The sequence below is a fragment of the Ranitomeya variabilis genome, chromosome 7, assembly GCF_051348905.1.
Source record: "Ranitomeya variabilis isolate aRanVar5 chromosome 7, aRanVar5.hap1, whole genome shotgun sequence".
In the NCBI taxonomy this organism is placed as follows: domain Eukaryota; kingdom Metazoa; phylum Chordata; class Amphibia; order Anura; family Dendrobatidae; genus Ranitomeya; species Ranitomeya variabilis.
In genome coordinates, this window is record NC_135238.1 from 16,695,772 (window position 1) to 16,717,403 (window position 21,632).

The following is a 21,632-nucleotide window of genomic DNA, read 5'->3' on the forward strand; positions in this document are numbered from 1 at the left end:
CATTATCTTACTTGTCTTGTATATGAGTATTATTTGGTCTACATGTGGTATTATATAGCAGGTTTATTTGGGCTGTATTGTATGGCAGCACTATGGTTTCATTATTTTAGTTGTCTTGTATATCAGTATTATTTGGTCTACATGTGGTATTGTGTGGCGGGTTTATTTGCGCTGTATTGTATGGCGGCACTATGGTTTGATTATTTTAGCTGTCTTGTAAATCAGTATTATTTGGTCTATGTATGGCATTGTATAGCAGTTTTATTTGGGCTGTATTGAATGGCAGCACTATGGTTGTATTTGTTGGCACTGGACAGGTGGATCCTGTATTTTTATGGTGCTAAGGGTCACTTTTGTTGGTTTGGGCCTCATTCATAAGAAAAAGGTACAGTTACTGTCTCAGAAGGGCCCGTGGAGTATAATAACCAGGAGGTAATCCTGCGGCAGGTACGATATGATACGTGTGGCGTCCTCCATTGTTTGCAAACAAAGGAGCCTTTTTTGTAATCCTGTGAAAGGAGCAGTAATGACTGGGAAAAGAGCCACCATCAGACAGGTGCCAGCACCCTGCCGGCTCAGGATCTCATGAGAAGTCAAGTAACAGTCCTGGGGGCTCTTAAAGGGGTCCTCCAAGGAATCCCCCATTAAGCCACTATGGGCCTACACTTTCGGCGTCCATCAATAAGCCAAAGTGTTGGGTCTTTCCAAGATGGCGTTCTGACCACATGGGGCTGATAAACGACGACCTGTCGTGGAGTTGATTTCTTATTGCCGATTGGCCGAGAGGGGGATCACATGGGATTCTTGTCCCCACAGCCCCCCCATACAATGGTGAGTAGGGGGCTCTCGGCTAAGGCTACGGGATGACTTGTGGCAATGAGCAACATGTGGACTCTCACAATGGAGTCGATGCAATTTTGCACCCAACTTCCCGGGGCACGGGGGGCAGCGGACGTGGCTGTTAGTGTTGAGCACCATGTCCCCGTCCTGGCATCGCCCGCAATGTCTGGTCACCTATAGGCCGCCTTGTGTGACAGAGGGTCATGGGCCAAGCTGACGTTTTTGCCTCTGGGTACGACCAAAACCAGTCTGACCACTATGTCAGAAACCAGACCAGATACAGGATCCTTCCCTTCTCACTCACATTCCTGAAATACCAAAAAAGTAAGAAGTCTTGCCAAACGAGACAAGTGCACGCTGCTCCTCCAGAAAGAATGTCTCCATCCCAACACCCAGCGTCCATCACCGACCCCCCAAAACTGCAGCAAACCAGGCGTCTGTCCAACAGGCTTCACGTTCCAATACCTCACCAAAACAGACCTCCGCCTGCTGTCAGTGAATGGGAACACTGCTGGGGGTTTGTTACAGTTGTATCCAGTCTGGACAATCCTGAGCCACTGATACATTGTAACGAACCATTAGGACAGACACAATTGTATCCGTGAGATAGGTGTGGGATCCTGAATGGGGTCCTCTCTGGTTACCCTGCACACAATGAGGGGTCCGCGCCCCCAGGTAATCCTCATACAGGCGGGGTGGTTCCACTTTATACTCTCATCATTCCCATTGTCTCCTGACGTAGGATGGATCACTCCCATCAGATCACTCGCTGTCACCGCCTAGCAGAGACTTCACCCGACTCAGCTTCGGAAACCACAACTCCCAGCATGCACCCCTGTGCAATGGTCACATGACAGATACCATCCACTTCTATGGGGCTGGGTGCACGTAATATTGAGATGGTCACAAAGTCTGTGTCCTACACATGGGTGATGCATGTGCCACCTGTACAGCTCCACCACCGTCCTCCTGCATCCTCCCCACGCCTCAGTGATATGGTGCACAATAATGGACCGCCATACTGCATACCATCATTGTCTAGGGGCGCGGACCCCTCTACATCACAGTGGGGTACACCCTCCCTCCAGCTTCACCATCAGAATATTGGAGGAGTGACAGGAATAGCTATGGGGTGGGAGGCTGGAGGACAGGAGGCTGGAGGACAGGAGGCTGGAGGACAGGAGGCTGGAGGACAGGAGGCTGGAGGACAGGCGGCAGGGTATGCACTGCATGATGGAGGGCGAGTCAGCTCTATCCTCCCCTGCCCCGCAGAGCTGACACTCACCGCATCAATCACAGGGTGTCACACAAGAACAATGGAGGACCAACCTGTTCCCCGACATCAAAGATGATCGGCCAGCGGCAGCGAGAACTAACAGGACCCAGTATAACCAGCACCGAAGGCCAAAATAACCAGTATCACCAGCACCGAAGGCCAAAATAACCAGTATCACCAGCACCAAAGGCCAAAACAACCAGTACTGGACCCAGTAAAACCAGCACCGAAGGCCAAAATAACCAGTATCACCAGCACCAAAGGCCAAAATATCCAGCACTGGACCCAGTATCACCAGCACCGAAGGTCTAAATAACCAGTACCACAACCCAGTATCACCAGTAACAAAGCATAGTCTCCCCAGCAGCTGATACTTTAGTGTGGAGCCCCCGGCCCCCACCGCTGTACACCGTGCCGTGGACCCCAGTACGTGTGGATGTCATACAGCAGTGTACACAGTGACCGCACAGCGCTGTACACGGGGGGAGCAGGCAGGAGCATTAGTAGGTTATTGGGGTCCGCTCATAGAGGGGACGGTGTAACCGGTCATACTCTGCACATTCTATAGGTGACAGCATGTAAGGTGTAGACTGTGACAGGTGAGTGGATCCCCTCTATAGATGGTGGTGTACAGGTGAGTGGATCCCCTCTATAAATGATGGGGCACAGGTGAGTGGATCCTCTCTATCCGTGTCAGGCTCTACAGGTGAGTGGATCCCCTCTGTAGATGATGGTGCCCAGGTGAGTGGATCCCTTAGGCAGGGGTACTTACACTTTGGGCTGCACAGAGTTGGGGCTGTATTTCGCAGTGGTTCGTTTCTTGAACAAGGAGCTCATGTTTCGTCGCTCCTCGGGGCGGCTGTTTCGGGGCTTCGGGGCGATGCTGCGCAGTGTGCGGTGTGGTCTTCTCCGGGCTGGGGAGCAGCAGGCAGTCAGTGCTCAGCCGGGATCCTGCTCTACAGGTAGGAGGGGAGGGATCCGGAGGGGCAGGTTACCTGGAGGGAGGGGCCGGTTACCTGGAGGGAGGGGCCGGTTGCCTGGAGGGAGGGGCCGGTTGCCTGGAGGGAGGGGCCGGTTACCTGGAGGGAGGAGCCGCCTGTGGTGCACACTCCGCCTCTCAGCAGGGACTGTCACCGGTCAGGAGCAGCATGGAGGGTCCCCTGCAGCCCATGGAGGGTCCCCTGCAGCCCATGGAGGGTCCCCTGCAGCCCATGGAGGGTCCCCTGCAGCCCTGGGCTAGGCTTAACCCCTGCACTGCCACAGCCCCGGCTCAGGGAGGAGGAGGACAGCCATGCCTGATGGGAGTGCAGTCACTAGAACTACAACTCTCCCAGTGTCCTGATAGTTGCAGGTTGTCAGGGCATGCTGGGGGTTGTAGTCTCCCAGCCGGACAGCCCGGGTCACCATGCAGTGCACTGGACCCATTGGCACAGTCATTGCTGGCAGCCGAGGGGTTAATCCCATGTGCTCTGTTTTTAGAGTAGAGCTAGGAGTGGCCTAAAGTGACAGCTCCAGGCAGAGGGAGGGGGCCCATACCACAGCCCCAGCAGCCCGCCCCATCACAGGGACTCCCAGCACCCAGCCATGATGGGAGGAGTAGTCTCCCTGCACACAGCATGTGTCACTACAACCTGGCCTGTCACTACACAGTGAGGCATTAGTTACATCACATCCCATAGTGTCAGCAGCGATACTGTACATCCCATAATACGCACACATCTGTGTGGCATCACTTTATATACAGTATAAGGCTGCCGTCACACTATCAGTATTATATACGCTATTATGTAGACATTATATGGCAGTATTATATACACACGATTATGTAGGCACTATAAGGCTGCCGTCACACGATCAGTATTTGGTCAGTATTTTACATCAGTATTTGTAGCCAAAACCAGGAGTGGGTGATAAATGCAGAAGTGGAGCAGATGTTTCTATTATACTTTTCCTCTAATTGTTCCACTCCTGGTTTTGGCTACAAATACTGATGTAAAATACTGACCAAATACTGCTAGTGTGACGGCAGCCTTATAGTGCCTACATAATCGTGTGTATATAATACTGCAATATAGTGCCTACATAATCGTGTGTATATAATACTGCCATATAGTGCCTACATAATCGTGTGTATATAATACTGCCATATAGTGCCTACATAATCGTGTGTATATAATACTGCAATATAGTGCCTACATAATCGTGTGTATATAATACTGCCATATAGTGCCTACATAATCGTGTGTATATAATACTGCCATATAGTGCCTACATAATCGTGTGTATATAATACTGCCATATAGTGCCTACATAATCGTGTGTATATAATACTGCCATATAGTGCCTACATAATCGTGTGTATATAATACTGCCATATAGTGCCTACATAAGTGTATATAACACTGCCATATAGTGCCTACATAAGTGTATATAATACTGCCATATAGTGCCTACATAATAGTGTATATAATACTGCCATATAGTGCCTACATAATAGTGTATATAATGCTGTCATATAGTGCCTACATAATAGTGTATATAAAACTGCCATATGTCTACATAATAGTGTATATAATACTGCCATATAGTGCCTACATAAGTGTATATAATACTGCCATATAGTGCCTACATAAGTGTATATAATACTGCCATATAGTGCCGACATAATAGTGTATATAATGCTGCCATATAGTGCCTACATAATAGTGTATATAATACTGCCATATAGTGCCTACATAATCGTGTGTATATAATGTTGCCATATAGTGCCTACATAATCGTGTGTATATAATGCTGCCATATAGTGCCTACATAATAGCGTATATAATACTGCCATATGTCTACATAATAGTGTATATAATACTGCCATATAGTGCCTACATAAGTGTATATAATACTGCCATATAGTGCCTACATAATCGTGTGTATATAATGTTGCCATATAGTGCCTACATAATCGTGTGTATATAATGCTGCCATATAGTGCCTACATAATAGCGTATATAATACTGCCATATGTCTACATAATAGTGTATATAATACTGCCATATAGTGCCTACATAATAGTGTATATAATACTGCCATATAGTGCCTACATAATAGTGTATATAATACTGCCATATAGTGCCTACATAATAGTGTATATAATACTGCCATATAGTGCCTACATAATAGTGTATATAATACTGCCATATAGTGCCTACATAAGTGTATATAATACTGCCATATAGTGCCTACATAAGTGTATATAATACTGCCATATAGTGCCTACATAATAGTGTATATAATACTGCCATATAGTGCCTACATAATCGTGTGTATATAATACTGCCATATAGTGCCTACATAATAGTGTATATAATACTGCCATATAGTGCCTACATAATAGTGTATATAATACTGCCATATAGTGCCTACATAATAGTGTATATAATACTGCCATATAGTGCCTACATAATGTGTATATATAATAGTGTATATAATGCTGCCATATAATGCCTACATAATGTGTATATATAATAGTGTATATAATGCTGCCATATAGTGCCTACATAATAGTGTGTATATAATGCTGCCATATAGTGCCTACATAATAGTGTATATAATACTGCCATATAGTGCCTACATAATAGTGTATATAATACTGCCATATAGTGCCTACATAATAGTGTATATAATACTGCCATATAGTGCCTACATAATAGTGTATATAATACTGCCATATAGTGCCTACATAATAGTGTATATAATACTGCCATATAGTGCCTACATAATAGTGTATATAATACTGCCATATAGTGCCTACATAATAGTGTGTATATAATACTGCCATATAGTGCCTACATAATAGTGTATATAATACTGCCATATAGTGCCTACATAATAGTGTATATAATACTGCCATATAGTGCCTACATAATAGTGTATATAATACTGCCATATAGTGCCTGTCATATGTCGTCAGTGCAGCATATGATCCCACAGCCGGCGCCGGGCCCATCTCATGTCCTCTGCAGCAGGTAACACACAGGATGTTGGGGGGTCGGACAGCTAATATTGGGGGGAATAATCCCTGGCGGCATTAGGCACCAATGTAATAGCAGGTATGGGGCTGACATTGCCCTCCAGGGTCCCCGCGGAGCCCCTACACTGCGGAGCCCCTACACTCAGGCCTCACCACTCTGCCCAGCGCTGGCATGTTGGCGGCGGAGGGGTTAGCGCTGGGAGTTCTGCTCTGAGGGCGATCATGGAATCATTCACATTCTTCTCTCATGGTGAATAATATTTTGCAGGTCGCTCCGTGTCCCCGTGAGTCACAGGTTGGGAACGTGTCAATGTCACTCCCACCGCCCGCGCCGACAGCAGCACCGAGGTCCCTGCCGGTGACACCAGCCACACAGCTGCCAACTCGTGTCCATCCTGAGCCTTCTGGTGCATGAATGCAATGAGAAATCCTGCAGTGACTGTGCAGAGCTGGAGGAACAGGTGCATTCCCCTTTAAATCCCCCAGGGACGGGCAGTGGATCTCCAGCAGACGATGCCCGCCTGCCCAGTGATCGCCTCCTCTGCAGGATTTCCATAACATTTGCCTATATGGCCACCTGCGATACCAGCGATAGGAATAGTGGGGCTGGGAGAATATTTAAAGGGTCTGAACACTTTTGTATCAGTTTTATTTAGCAAATGAAACAATTTTGCAAGTAATCGTTTTGTGTACACAGCTCCTGTGCAGGCCCATGTGTCTCCATGGTTACAGACGACACACAAGCTCCGTGTAGTCTGATGCTGCATGAGAGGCTGTTACTGAAGGGAAGGAGAGGATGAAGACTATCGCACGACTTCAGGATCATAACCATAGGACTGCAAGGGAGCTGTATACACAAAACGGCAGGAGGGTTTCGATCTTGGTTATTTAGAAGGTAGCCTCGTTTTTTTTATATTACACAAATTAAGGCTAACAAAAAAAATAGATTGCAAAAGTTTACACACCCAGTAATGCGGTGCTTCATTTCCTCAATATGTAAATGATTAGGGGTTGTTAATAATGGACACTCCCTTTAAGCACAGCCGGACCCCTTCAGAACGTGGGAGAATCCGGTAGTGGAGCGGACGGTCCACATTCCTCTGCGCTGCAGATCAGGCGGAGGGAGCGGCCCCCGTGGCGCTGACACATGAGGGAACCATTTACATTTTTGGGTTCTTGCATGAATACAAACATATGAGTCATCTGCATGGGCACGGTGCGTGCATCGCTCCGCAGGAGGGCTGGGTACACGTACGGCTCCTGCTCTCTGCTTCATGAATCAGCAAGCTCAGGATGAGCAGAAATGGAAATCCCAGCCAAACAGGCGGGAGCTGCCAATGTGCGATCATTTTATATGTTTGATTCTGACCTAATAAGCCTCACAGCTGAGGGTTTGTTACAGTGACGGGATCCATTCCTCCTGCACTGATACATTGTACCGTCAGGACTGGATGCAACTGTAACAAACCCTCAGCTGTGAGAAGTATCAGGTTAACTCCCGAAAATAACAAGTGGATATGGAACGACACGACGATCCCCGGAGATCTGTCGGTTTAGATCCCCAGAGATTGGGGCTCTGGGACCCCAATAATAAGCTCTGCAGGCCCTTCGTTAGCGGAGCGGAGCCGCGATGCTCCATTCATTGACTAGGGTACTGCTGGGAGTAGCCCCAGTGATTGGAATGAAGGCCGAGCGTCCGCACCTCTGCTCCACTGAGCTGGTCCTGGAGTTTCTGAGCATTGCTCTTGGGGTCCTTGGGGGTCCCAGTGGTCAGCACCTTATCTCTTATTCTAGGGATGAAAAGAGGTTTGCAGCTATTCACTGACAGCAAGCAGTGAGGGAGACACTGGCAGTAGGGTCCACTCTGCCATCTTGGCACCTCTGCCTGGCACAGCCGAGGAGGCGGGCGCCGCTGTGTGCACTGTATACACAGGAACGCTCCAGCAGCTGTGAATAGGATCAGTCATCATCTCCAGCCGCTGATATTCTGCAGGTTCCCCCGGGGCACTGGGGTCTGCAGGGCACGGGTGGGGCGTGATCGCTATGTAGGGTGTGTCGCCCGTGGAAAACACTGTAAACACATGAAAGTGAGATCCCTGTATAGCACCTGCAGGACGCCGGGGCACACTTATCACATACCCCGATTATAGCACCTGCAGGGCGCCGGGGCACACTTATCGCATACCCCGATTATAGCATCTGCAGGATGTGGGCGCCGGGGCACACTTATCACATACCCCAATTATAGCATCTGCAGGAAGTGAGCGCCGGGGCACACTTATCACAAACCCCAATTATAGCACCTGCAGGGCGCCGGGGCACACTTATCGCATACCCCGATTATAGCATCTGCAGGATGCGGGCGCCGGGGCACACTTATCGCATACCCCGATTATAGCATCTGCAGGATGCGGGCGCCGGGGCACACTTATCACATACCCCAATTATAGCATCTGCAGGAAGTGAGCGCCGGGGCACACTTATCACAAACCCCAATTATAGCACCTGCAGGGCGCCGGGGCACACTTATCGCATACCCCGATTATAGCATCTGCAGGATGCGGGCGCCGGGGCACACTTATCGCATACCCCGATTATAGCATCTGCAGGATGCGGGCGCCGGGGCACACTTATCACATACCCCGATTATTGCACCTGCAGGATGCGGGCGCCGGGGCACACTTATCACATACCCCGATTATTGCACCTGCAGGATCCGGGCGCCGGGGGCACACTTATCACATACCCCGATTATAGCACCTGCAGGGCGCCGGGGCACACTTATCGCATACCCCGATTATAGCATCTGCAGGATGCGGGCGCCGGGGCACACTTATCACATACCCCGATTATAGCACCTGCAGGGCGCCGGGGCACACTTATCACATACCCCGATTATAGCATCTGCAGGATGCGGGCGCCGGGGCACACTTATCACATACCCCGATTATTGCACCTGCAGGATGCGGGCGCCGGGGCACACTTATCACATACCCCGATTATAGCACCTGCAGGGCGCCGGGGCACACTTATCGCATACCCCGATTATAGCATCTGCAGGATGCGGGCGCCGGGGCACACTTATCACATACCCCGATTATAGCACCTGCAGGATGCGGGCGCCGGGGCACACTTATCACATACCCCGATTATAGCACCTGCAGGAAGTGAGCGCCGGGGCACACTTATCACATACCCCGATTATAGCACCTGCAGGGCGCCAGGGCACACTTATCACATACCCCGATTATAGCACCTGCAGGACGCCGGGGGACACTTATCACATACCCCGATCATAGCACCTGTAGGACGCGGCTGCCGGAGGCACACTTATCACATACCCCGATTATAGCACCTGCAGGAAGTGAGCGCCAGGGCACATTTATCACATACCCCGATTATAGCACCTGCAGGACGCGGGCGCCGGGGCACACTTATCACATACCCCGATTATAGCACCTGCAGGATGCGGGCGCCGGGGCACACTTATCACATACCCCGATTATAGCACCTGCAGGAAGTGAGCGCCGGGGCACACTTATCACATACCCCGATTATAGCACCTGCAGGGCGCCAGGGCACACTTATCACATACCCCGATTATAGCACCTGCAGGACGCCGGGGGACACTTATCACATACCCCGATCATAGCACCTGTAGGACGCGGCTGCCGGAGGCACACTTATCACATACCCCGATTATAGCATCTGCAGGAAGTGAGCGCCGGGGCACATTTATCACATACCCCGATTATAGCACCTGCAGGACGCGGGCGCCGGGGCACACTTATCACATACCCCGATTATAGCACCTGCAGGATGCGGGCGCCGGGGCACACTTATCACATACCCCGATTATAGCACCTGCAGGAAGTGAGCGCCGGGGCACACTTATAACATACCCCGATTATAGCACCTGTAGGGCGCCAGGGCACACTTATCACATACCCCGATTATAGCACCTGCAGGACGCCGGGGGACACTTATCACATACCCCGATCATAGCACCTGTAGGACGCGGCTGCCGGAGGCACACTTATCACATACCCCGATTATAGCACCTGCAGGAAGTGAGCGCCGGGGAACATTTATCACATACCCCGATTATAGCACCTGCAAGACGCGGGCGCCGGGGCACACTTATCGCATACCCCGATTATAGCATCTGTAGGATGCGGCTGCCGGAGGCACACTTATCACATACCCTGATTATAGCACCTGCATGACGCGGGCGCCGGGGCACACTTATCACATACCCCGATTATAGCACCTGCAGGACGCGGGCGCCGGGGCACACTTACCACATACCCCGATTATAGCACCTGCAGGACGCGGGCGCCGGGGCACACTTATCGCATACCCCGATTATAGCATCTGCAGGACGTGGGCGCCGGGGCACACTTATCACATACCCCGATTATAGCATCTGCAGGATGCGGGCGCTGGGGCACACTTATCACATACCCCGATTATTGCACCTGCAGGATGCGGGCGCCGGGGCACACTTATCACATACCCCGATTATAGCACCTGCAGGATCCGGGCGCCGGGGGCACACTTATCACATATCCTGATTATAGCACCTCTGATAAAAGGACACGTCCATTTCTTAAGGGGGCACTTGAAGGATATTATAACTTATGTAGGGGGCACTGATACTTTCTATAGGGGAGAATCATTATATATTAATGGGGCATTGATATAATATAATAGGTGGCATACCTACCCTGCCATGGTATAGGATCTTATAGGGGGGCACAATGCCTCCTGTAAAAGAATTTACCAGCGGTCTGAGCACCCACAAAAAAGAGCGTAAAAGAGAAGAAAACATTATGCAAGTGAGAAGTGCGAAGGGATGAGGACGATCAGTGACTTATTGTGGGCATCTATAATCTGACACCGGCCCAGACCTATGGGGAGAGGCGCTGATAATGGGGAGGGTGCGGGCCGGGGCGCTGATAATGGGGAGGGTGCGGGCCGGGGCGCTGAGCAAGGCCGAGCGGAAGGATTCTCTTCTATATTTACAGAAGGAGCGATGACAACTCCCTGCTCTCTGGTTTCATTCACACAGTAATCTGGGCAGGAGACGTATCATATACCTGTACCACCCAAAGGTGACCCCATTATCCTCCGTCACCTCAGGAGGCCTGACCTACTAGTGTCTGTGGGGTCACCGACATACACCCATCACACACAGGGTCACCTAGATCAGAGGTAGCCTTCCAGGGCATAGGGGCAGTATTATAGTAGTTATATTCTTGTACATAGGGGCAGTATTATAGTAGTTATATTCTTGTACATAGGGGCAGTATTATAGTAGTTATATTCTTGTACATAGGGGCAGTATTATAGAAGTTATATTCTTGTACATAGGGGCAGTATTATAGTAGTTATATTCTTGTACATAGGGGCAGTATTATAGTAGTTATATTCTTGTACATAGGGGGCAGTATTATAGTAGTTATATTCTTGTACATAGGAGCAGTATTATAGTAGTTATATTCTTGTACATAGGAGCAGTATTATAGTAGTTATATTCTTGGACATAGGAGCAGTATTATAGTAGTTATATTCTTGTACATAGGGGCAGTATTATAGTAGTTATATTCTTGGACATAGGAGCAGTATTATAGTAGTTATATTCTTGTACATAGGGGCAGTATTATAGTAGTTATATTCTTGTACATAGGAGCAGTATTATAGTAGTTATATTCTTGTACATAGGGGCAGTATTATAGTAGTTATATTCTTGTACATAGGGGGGCAGTATTATAGTAGTTATATTCTTGTACATAGGGGCAGTATTATAGTAGTTATATTCTTGTACATAGGAGCAGTATTATAGTAGTTATATTCTTGTACATAGGGGCAGTATTATAGTAGTTATATTCTTGTACATAGGAGCAGTATTATAGTAGTTATATTCTTGTACATAGGGGGCAGTATTATAGTAGTTATATTCTTGTACATAGGGGCAGTATTATAGTAGTTATATTCCTGTACATAGGAGCAGTATTATAGTAGTTATATTCTTGTACATAGGGGCAGTATTATAGTAGTTATATTCTTGTACATAGGGGGCAGTATTATAGTAGTTATATTCTTGTACATAGGAGCAGTATTATAGTAGTTATATTCCTGTACATAGGGGCAGTATTATAGTAGTTATATTCTTGTACATAGGAGCAGTATTATAGTAGTTATATTCTTGTACATAGGGGGCAGTATTATAGTAGTTATATTCTTGTACATAGGGGCAGTATTATAGTAGTTATATTCCTGTACATAGGAGTAGTATTATAGTAGTTATATTCTTGTACATAGGGGCAGTATTATAGTAGTTATATTCCTGTACATAGGAGCAGTATTATAGTAGTTATATTCTTGTACATAGGGGCAGTATTATAGTAGTTATATTCTTGTACATAGGGGCAGTATTATAGTAGTTATATTCTTGTACATAGGGGCAGTATTATAGTAGTTATATTCTTGTACATAGGGGCAGTATTATAGAAGTTATATTCTTGTACATAGGGGCAGTATTATAGTAGTTATATTCTTGTACATAGGGGCAGTATTATAGTAGTTATATTCTTGTACATAGGGGGCAGTATTATAGTAGTTATATTCTTGTACATAGGGGCAGTATTATAGTAGTTATATTCTTGTACATAGGGGCAGTATTATAGTAGTTATATTCTTGTACATAGGGGCAGTGTAATAGTAGTTATATTCTTGTACATAGGGGCAGTATTATAGTAGTTATATTCTTGTACATAGGAGCAGTATTATAGTAGTTATATTCTTGTACATAGGGGGCAGTATTATAGTAGTTATATTCTTGTACATAGGAGCAGTATTATAGTAGTTATATTCTTGTACATAGGGGGCAGTATTATAGCAGTTATATTCTCGTATATTGGAGCAGTATTATAGTAGTTATATTCTTGTACATAGGAGCAGTATTATAGTAGTTATATTCTTGTACGTAGGGGCAGTATTATAGTAGTTATATTCTTGTACATAGGGGCAGTGTAATAGTAGTTATATTCTTGTACATAGGGGCAGTATTATAGTAGTTATATTCTTGTACATAGGAGCAGTATTATAGTAGTTATATTCTTGTACATAGGGGCAGTAGTATAGTAGTTATATTCTTGTACATAGGAGCAGTATTATAGTAGTTATATTCTTGTACATAGGGGCAGTATTATAGTAGTTATATTCCTGTACATAGGAGCAGTATTATAGTAGTTATATTCTTGTACATAGGAGCAGTATTATAGTAGTTATATTCTTGTACATAGGGGCAGTATTGTAGTTATATTCTTGTACATAGGGGCAGTATTATAGTAGTTATATTCTTGCACATAAGGGCAGTATTATAGTAGTTATATTCTTGTACATAGGGGCAGTATTATAGTAGTTATATTCTTATACTTAGGGGGTTATTATGATATAGTAGTTATATATGTCATTACTTCTGCGCTGTATATTGTGTTGTCCCTTTCTGCTGTAGTTGATTATTTCAGGGCTGTGGTTGTGGTTTCTGTTGTGTTTTTCTCACAGATTTTCCATTTGTCTTGCTGATGATCTGTTTTGCATTTACCATTTTTTTCTTCATTAACATAAAACTTCTGTTCTGTGAATAATTGAGAGAATATTCTGAAGCTGAATACTGAAGCATTTTGTGTCTCTCCTCAGATGGACACCATGGGGCCGGGGACAGGATTCGTAGATCCTTGGATTAGCTGCCGTTCTCTCTCTATTAAAGACGATTTAATGCTGAGATTTTTTTTTTATGAAAGACATCTGTGTGGGGCGACCACAGATATGACCCATCTGACATTAGGTGTCTATGATAGTAATGTCCACCAGCGAGAAGTCTCTGGGGAACCTGTGATGGCTGAATGTCAGGATGAGTTATAGCTACAGAGAGAAATGGATAATTACGTATGAAGCGAATTGTGAATGAAAAGTTTATAAATAGGAAGGATCTGATAACATTGCTGTGAGTCAACGTTAAACCATTTTGAGGAACAGAAAGTCACGAAAATTGATTTCGGCAGCTATAAAACTTGAAATTTCAATGAAAGGTGAATAATTTGGTGTGTCTTCATCTCTGGAATCTAAACTAACCAGAAAAACTGCCCGAGAAATTTATAAACCTGCGAAACCCTGACTGTAACACCAGGTCTGACCGAAAGGAGTCTAACTCATACTCTGCCGGAAAGTGAGCTGTGGAGAGTGTCCTGTGTGAGGAAGATGCATGTAATAATGTGATAATACTGCCCCCATCGTACAAGAATATAACTACTATAATACTGCCCATATGTACAAGAATATAACTACTATAATACTGCTCCTATGTACAAGAATATAACTACTATAATACTGCCCCTATGTACAAGAATATAACTACTATAATACTGCCCCTATGTACAAGAATATAACTACTGTAATACTGCCCCTATGTACAAGAATATAACTACTATAATACTGCTCCCTATGTACAAGAATAGAACTACTATAATACTGCCCCTATGTACAAGAATATAACTACTATAATACTGCTCCTATGTACAAGAATATAACTACTATAATACTGCTCCTATATACAAGAATATAACTACTATAATACTGCTCCTATGTACAGGAATATAACTACTATAATACTGCTCCTATGTACAGGAATATAACTACTATAATACGGCTCCTATGTACAGGAATATAACTACTATAATACTGCCCCTATGTACAAGAATATAACTACTATAATACTGCCCCTATGTACAAGAATATAACTACTATAATACTGCCCCTATGTACAAGAATATAACTACTATAATACTGCCCTGTTATGACCCCAATGGCGAGGGTCTCAGAGGAACGTGGAAGTCTGCAGAATACAAAAATCCAGCTCATAGGGCAGTGGTAACTGGGTTGACCATATATCTACTCCTAACGCCAACACTAGAAGTAGCCGGGGATCATTCCTCCGTTGATTCTAGATGACACGCGCCAGCCGGAGAATCTAGCTACCCCTAGTAGAGGAAAACAAAGACCTTTCTTGCCTCCAGAGAAGGGGACCCCAAAGCTGGATAGAAGCCCCCCCACAAATAATGACGGTTAGGTAAGAGGAAATGACAAACACAGAAATGAACCAGGTTTAGCACAGAGAGGCCCGCTTACTGATAGCAGAATAAAGAAAGGTAACTTATATGGTCAACAAAAACCCTATCAAAATCCACACTGGAAATTCAAGAACCCCCGAACCGTCTAACGGTCCGGGGGGAGAACACCAGCCCCCTAGAGCTTCCAGCAAAGGTCAGGATATAGATTTGGAACAAGCTGGACAAAAATACAAAAACAAAACAAATAGCAAAAAGCAAAAGGCAGACTTAGCTGATATAACTGGAACCAGGATCAGTAGACAAGAGCACAGCAGACTAGCTCTGATAACTACGTTGCCAGGCATTGAACTGAAGGTCCAGGGAGCTTATATAGCAACACCCCTAACTAACGACCCAGGTGCGGATAAAAGGAATGACAGAAAAACCAGAGTCAAAAAACTAGTAACCACTAGAGGGAGCAAAAAGCAAATTCACAACACTGCCCCTATGTACAAGAATATAACTACTATAATACTGCTCCTATATACAAGAATATAACTACTATAATACTTCCCCCTATGTACAGGAATATAACTACTATAATACTGCTCCTATGTACAGAAATATAACTACTATAATACTGCTTCTATGTACAGGAATATAACTACTATAATACTGCCCCTGTGTACAAGAATATAACTACTATAATACTGCCCCCTGTGTACAAGATTATAACTACTATAATACTGCTCCTATGTACAGGAATATAACTACTATAATACTGCTTCTATGTACAGGAATATAACTACTATAATACTGCCCCTATGTACAAGAATATAACTACTATAATACTGCCCCTATGTACAAGAATATAACTACTATAATACTGCCCCTATGTACAAGAATATAACTACTATAATACTGCTCCTATATACAAGAATATAACTACTATAATACTTCCCCCTATGTACAGGAATATAACTACTATAATACTGCTCCTATGTACAGGAATATAACTACTATAATACTGCTTCTATGTACAGGAATATAACTACTATAATACTGCCCCTGTGTACAAGAAAATAACTACTATAATACTGCCCCCTGTGTACAGGAATATAACTACTATAATACTGCTCCTATGTACAGGAATATAACTACTATAATACTGCTTCTATGTACAGGAATATAACTACTATAATACTGCCCCTATGTACAAGAATATAACTACTATAATACTGCCCCTATGTACAAGAATATAACTACTATAATACTGCCCCTATGTACAAGAATATAACTACAATAATACTGCTCCTATATACAAGAATATAACTACTATAATACTTCCCCCTATGTACAGGAATATAACTACTATAATACTGCTCCTATGTACAGGAATATAACTACTATAATACTGCTTCTATGTACAGGAATATAACTACTATAATACTGCCCCTATGTACAAGAATATAACTACTATAATACTGCCCCCTGTGTACAAGAATATAACTACTATAATACTGCTCCTATGTACAGGAATATAACTACTATAATACTGCTTCTATGTACAGGAATATAACTACTATAATACTGCCCCTGTGTACAAGAATATAACTACTATAATACTGCCCCCTGTGTACAAGAATATAACTACTATAATACTGCTCCTATGTACAGGAATATAACTACTATAATACTGCTTCTATGTACAGGAATATAACTACTATAATACTGCCCCTATGTACAAGAATATAACTACTATAATACTGCCCCTGTGTACAAGAATATAACTACTATAATACTGCTTCTATATACAAGAATATAACTACTATAATACTGCTCCTATGTACAAGAATATAACTACAATAATACTGCCCCCTATGTACAAGAATATAACTACTATAATACTGCTCCTATGTACAGAATATAACTACTATAATACTGCCCCTATGTACAAGAATATAACTACTATAATACTGCTCCTATGTACAAGAATATAACTACAATAATACTGCTCCTATGTACAAGAATATAACTACTATAATACTGCTCCTATGTACAAGAATATAACTACTATAATACTGCCCCCATCGTACAAGAATATAACTACTATAATACTGCTTCTATATACAAGAATATAACTACTATAATACTGCTCCTATGTACAAGAATATAACTACTATAATACTGCCCCTATGTACAAGAATATAACTACTATAATACTGCCCCTATGTACAAGAATATAACTACTATAATACTGCCCCTATGTACAAGAATATAACTACTATAATACTGCCCCTATGTACAAGAATATAACTACTATAATACTGTCCCTATGTACAAGAATATAACTACTATAATACTGCCCCTATGTACAAGAATATAACTACTATAATACTGCTCCTATGTACAAGAATATAACTACTATAATACTGCCCCTATGTACAAGAATATAACTACTATAATACTGCCCCTATGTACAAGAATATAACTACTATAATACTGCCCCTATGTACAAGAATATAACTACTATAATACTGCTCCTATGTACAAGAATATAACTACTATAATACTGCTCCTATATACAAGAATATAACTACTATAATACTGCTCCTATGTACAAGAATATAACTACTATAATACTGCCCCCTATGTACGAGAATATAACTACTATAATACTGCCCCTATGTACAAGAATATAACTACTATAATACTGGTCCTATGTACAAGAATATAACTACTATAATACTGCTCCCCTGTACAATAATATATCTACTATAATACTGCTATGTACAAGAATATAACTACTATAATACTGCCCCTATGTACAAGAATATAACTACTATAATACTGCCCCTATGTACAAGAATATAACTACTATAATACTGCCCCCTGTGTACAGGAATATAACTACTATAATACTGCTCCTATGTACAGGAATATAACTACTATAATACTGCTTCTATGTACAGGAATATAACTACTATAATACTGCCCCTATGTACAAGAATATAACTACTATAATACTGCCCCTATGTACAAGAATATAACTACTATAATACTGCCCCTATGTACAAGAATATAACTACAATAATACTGCTCCTATATACAAGAATATAACTACTATAATACTTCCCCCTATGTACAGGAATATAACTACTATAATACTGCTCCTATGTACAGGAATATAACTACTATAATACTGCTTCTATGTACAGGAATATAACTACTATAGTACTGCCCCTGTGTACAAGAATATAACTACTATAATACTGCCCCCTGTGTACAAGAATATAACTACTATAATACTGCTCCTATGTACAGGAATATAACTACTATAATACTGCTTCTATGTACAGGAATATAACTACTATAATACTGCCCCTATGTACAAGAATATAACTACTATAATACTGCCCCTGTGTACAAGAATATAACTACTATAATACTGCTTCTATATACAAGAATATAACTACTATAATACTGCTCCTATGTACAAGAATATAACTACTATAATACTGCTCCTATGTACAAGAATATAACTACAATAATACTGCCCCCTATGTACAAGAATATAACTACTATAATACTGCTCCTATGTACAGAATATAACTACTATAATACTGCCCCTATGTACAAGAATATAACTACTATAATACTGCTCCTATGTACAAGAATATAACTACTATAATACTGCCCCTATGTACAAGAATATAACTACTATAATACTGCTTCTATATACAAGAATATAACTACTATAATACTGCTCCTATGTACAAGAATATAACTACAATAATACTGCTCCTATGTACAAGAATATAACTACTATAATACTGCTCCTATGTACAAGAATATAACTACTATAATACTGCCCCTATGTACAAGAATATAACTACTATAATACTGCTCCTGTGTACAAGAATATAACTACTATAATACTGCTCCCTATGTACAAGAATATAACTACTATAATACTGCTTCTATATACAAGAATATAACTACTATAATACTACCCCCTATGTACAAGAATATAACTACTATAATACTGCTCCTATGTACAAGAATATAACTACTATAATACTGCCCCTATGTACAAGAATATAACTACTATAATACTGCTTCTATATACAAGAATATAACTACTATAATACTGCTCCTATGTACAAGAATATAACTACAATAATACTGCTCCTATGTACAAGAATATAACTACTATAATACTGCTTCTATATACAAGAATATAACTACTATAATACTACCCCCTATGTACAAGAATATAACTACTATAATACTGCCCCCTATGTACAAGAATATAACTACTATAATACTGCTCCTATGTACAAGAATATAACTACTATAATACTGCCCCTATGTACAGAATATAACTACTATAATACTGCCCCTATGTACAAGAATATAACTACTATAATACTGCTCCTATGTACAAGAATATAACTACTATAATACTGCCCCTATGTACAAGAATATAACTACTATAATACTGCTTCTATATACAAGAATATAACTACTATAATACTGCTCCTATGTACAAGAATATAACTACAATAATACTGCTCCTATGTACAAGAATATAACTACTATAATACTGCTCCTATGTACAAGAATATAACTACTATAATACTGCCCCTATGTACAAGAATATAACTACTATAATACTGCTCCTGTGTACAAGAATATAACTACTATAATACTGCTCCCTATGTACAAGAATATAACTACTATAATACTGCTTCTATATACAAGAATATAACTACTATAATACTACCCCCTATGTACAAGAATATAACTACTATAATACTGCTCCTATGTACAAGAATATAACTACTATAATACTGCCCCTATGTACAAGAATATAACTACTATAATACTGCTTCTATATACAAGAATATAACTACTATAATACTGCTCCTATGTACAAGAATATAACTACAATAATACTGCTCCTATGTACAAGAATATAACTACTATAATACTGCTTCTATATACAAGAATATAACTACTATAATACTACCCCCTATGTACAAGAATATAACTACTATAATACTGCCCCCTATGTACAAGAATATAACTACTATAATACTGCTCCTATGTACAAGAATATAACTACTATAATACTGCCCCTATGTACAAGAATATAACTACTATAATACTGCCCCTATGTACAAGAATATAACTACTATAATACTGCCCCTATGTACAAGAATATAACTACTATAATACTGCTTCTATATACAAGAATATAACTACTATAATACTGCTCCTATGTACAAGAATATAACTACAATAATACTGCTCCTATGTACAAGAATATAACTACTATAATACTGCTTCTATATACAAGAATATAACTACTATAATACTACCCCCTATGTACAAGAATATAACTACTATAATACTGCCCCCTATGTACAAGAATATAACTACTATAATACTGCTCCTATGTACAAGAATATAACTACTATAATACTGCCCCTATGTACAAGAATATAACTACTATAATACTGCCCCTATGTACAAGAATATAACTACTATAATACTGCCCCTATGTACAAGAATATAACTACTATAATACTGCCTCTATGTACAAGAATATAACTACTATAATACTGCCTCTATGTACAAGAATATAACTACTATAATACTGCCTCTATGTACAAGAATATAACTACTATAATACTGCTCCTATGTACAAGAATATAACTACTATAATACTGCTCATATGTACAAGAATATAACTACTATAATACTGTACCCTATGTACAAGAATATAACTACTATAATACTGCCCCTACGTACAAGAATATAACTACTATAATACTGCTCCTATGTACAAGAATATAACTACTATAATACTGCCCCCTATGTACAAGAATATAACTACTATAATACTGCCCCTATGTACATGAATATAACTACTATAATACTGTCCCTATGTACAAGAATATAACTACTATAATACTGCCCCCTATGTACAAGAATATAACTACTATAATACTGCCCCTATGTACAAGAATATAACTACTATAATACTGCCCCTATGTACAAGAATATAACTACTATAATACTGCCCCTACGTACAAGAATATAACTACTATAATACTGCCCCTATGTACATGAATATAACTACTATAATACTGTCCCTATGTACAAGAATATAACTACTATAATACTGCCCCCTATGTACAGGAATATAACTACTATAATACTGCTCCTATATACAAGAATATAACTACTATAATACTGCCCCTATGTACAAGACTATAACTACTATAATACTGCCCCTATGTACATGAATATAACTACTATAATACTGTCCCTATGTACAAGAATATAACTACTATAATACTGCTCCTATGTA

General features: G+C 41.7%; 2 protein-coding genes across 2 annotated transcripts in view; one reads left to right on the forward strand and one right to left on the reverse strand.

Annotated features, from left to right (window-relative positions):
- Window positions 1-3,115, reverse strand: part of PPL (periplakin) — a 39,213-nt gene extending 36,098 nt beyond the window's left edge. The window contains exon 1 of the mRNA XM_077274249.1: window positions 2,889-3,115. Coding sequence (XP_077130364.1) covers window positions 2,889-2,953 — 65 coding nt within the window. The 5' untranslated portion in view covers window positions 2,954-3,115. The remainder of the gene's footprint in view (window positions 1-2,888) is intronic.
- Window positions 3,116-6,413: 3,298 nt separating this feature from the next.
- Window positions 6,414-21,632, forward strand: part of LOC143785420 (syntaxin-binding protein 4-like) — a 68,045-nt gene continuing 52,826 nt past the window's right edge. Inside the window, exons 1-2 of the mRNA XM_077274256.1 lie at window positions 6,414-6,601; window positions 6,838-7,035. The gene's annotated coding sequence lies outside the window, so the exon portion shown is untranslated. The remainder of the gene's footprint in view (window positions 6,602-6,837; window positions 7,036-21,632) is intronic.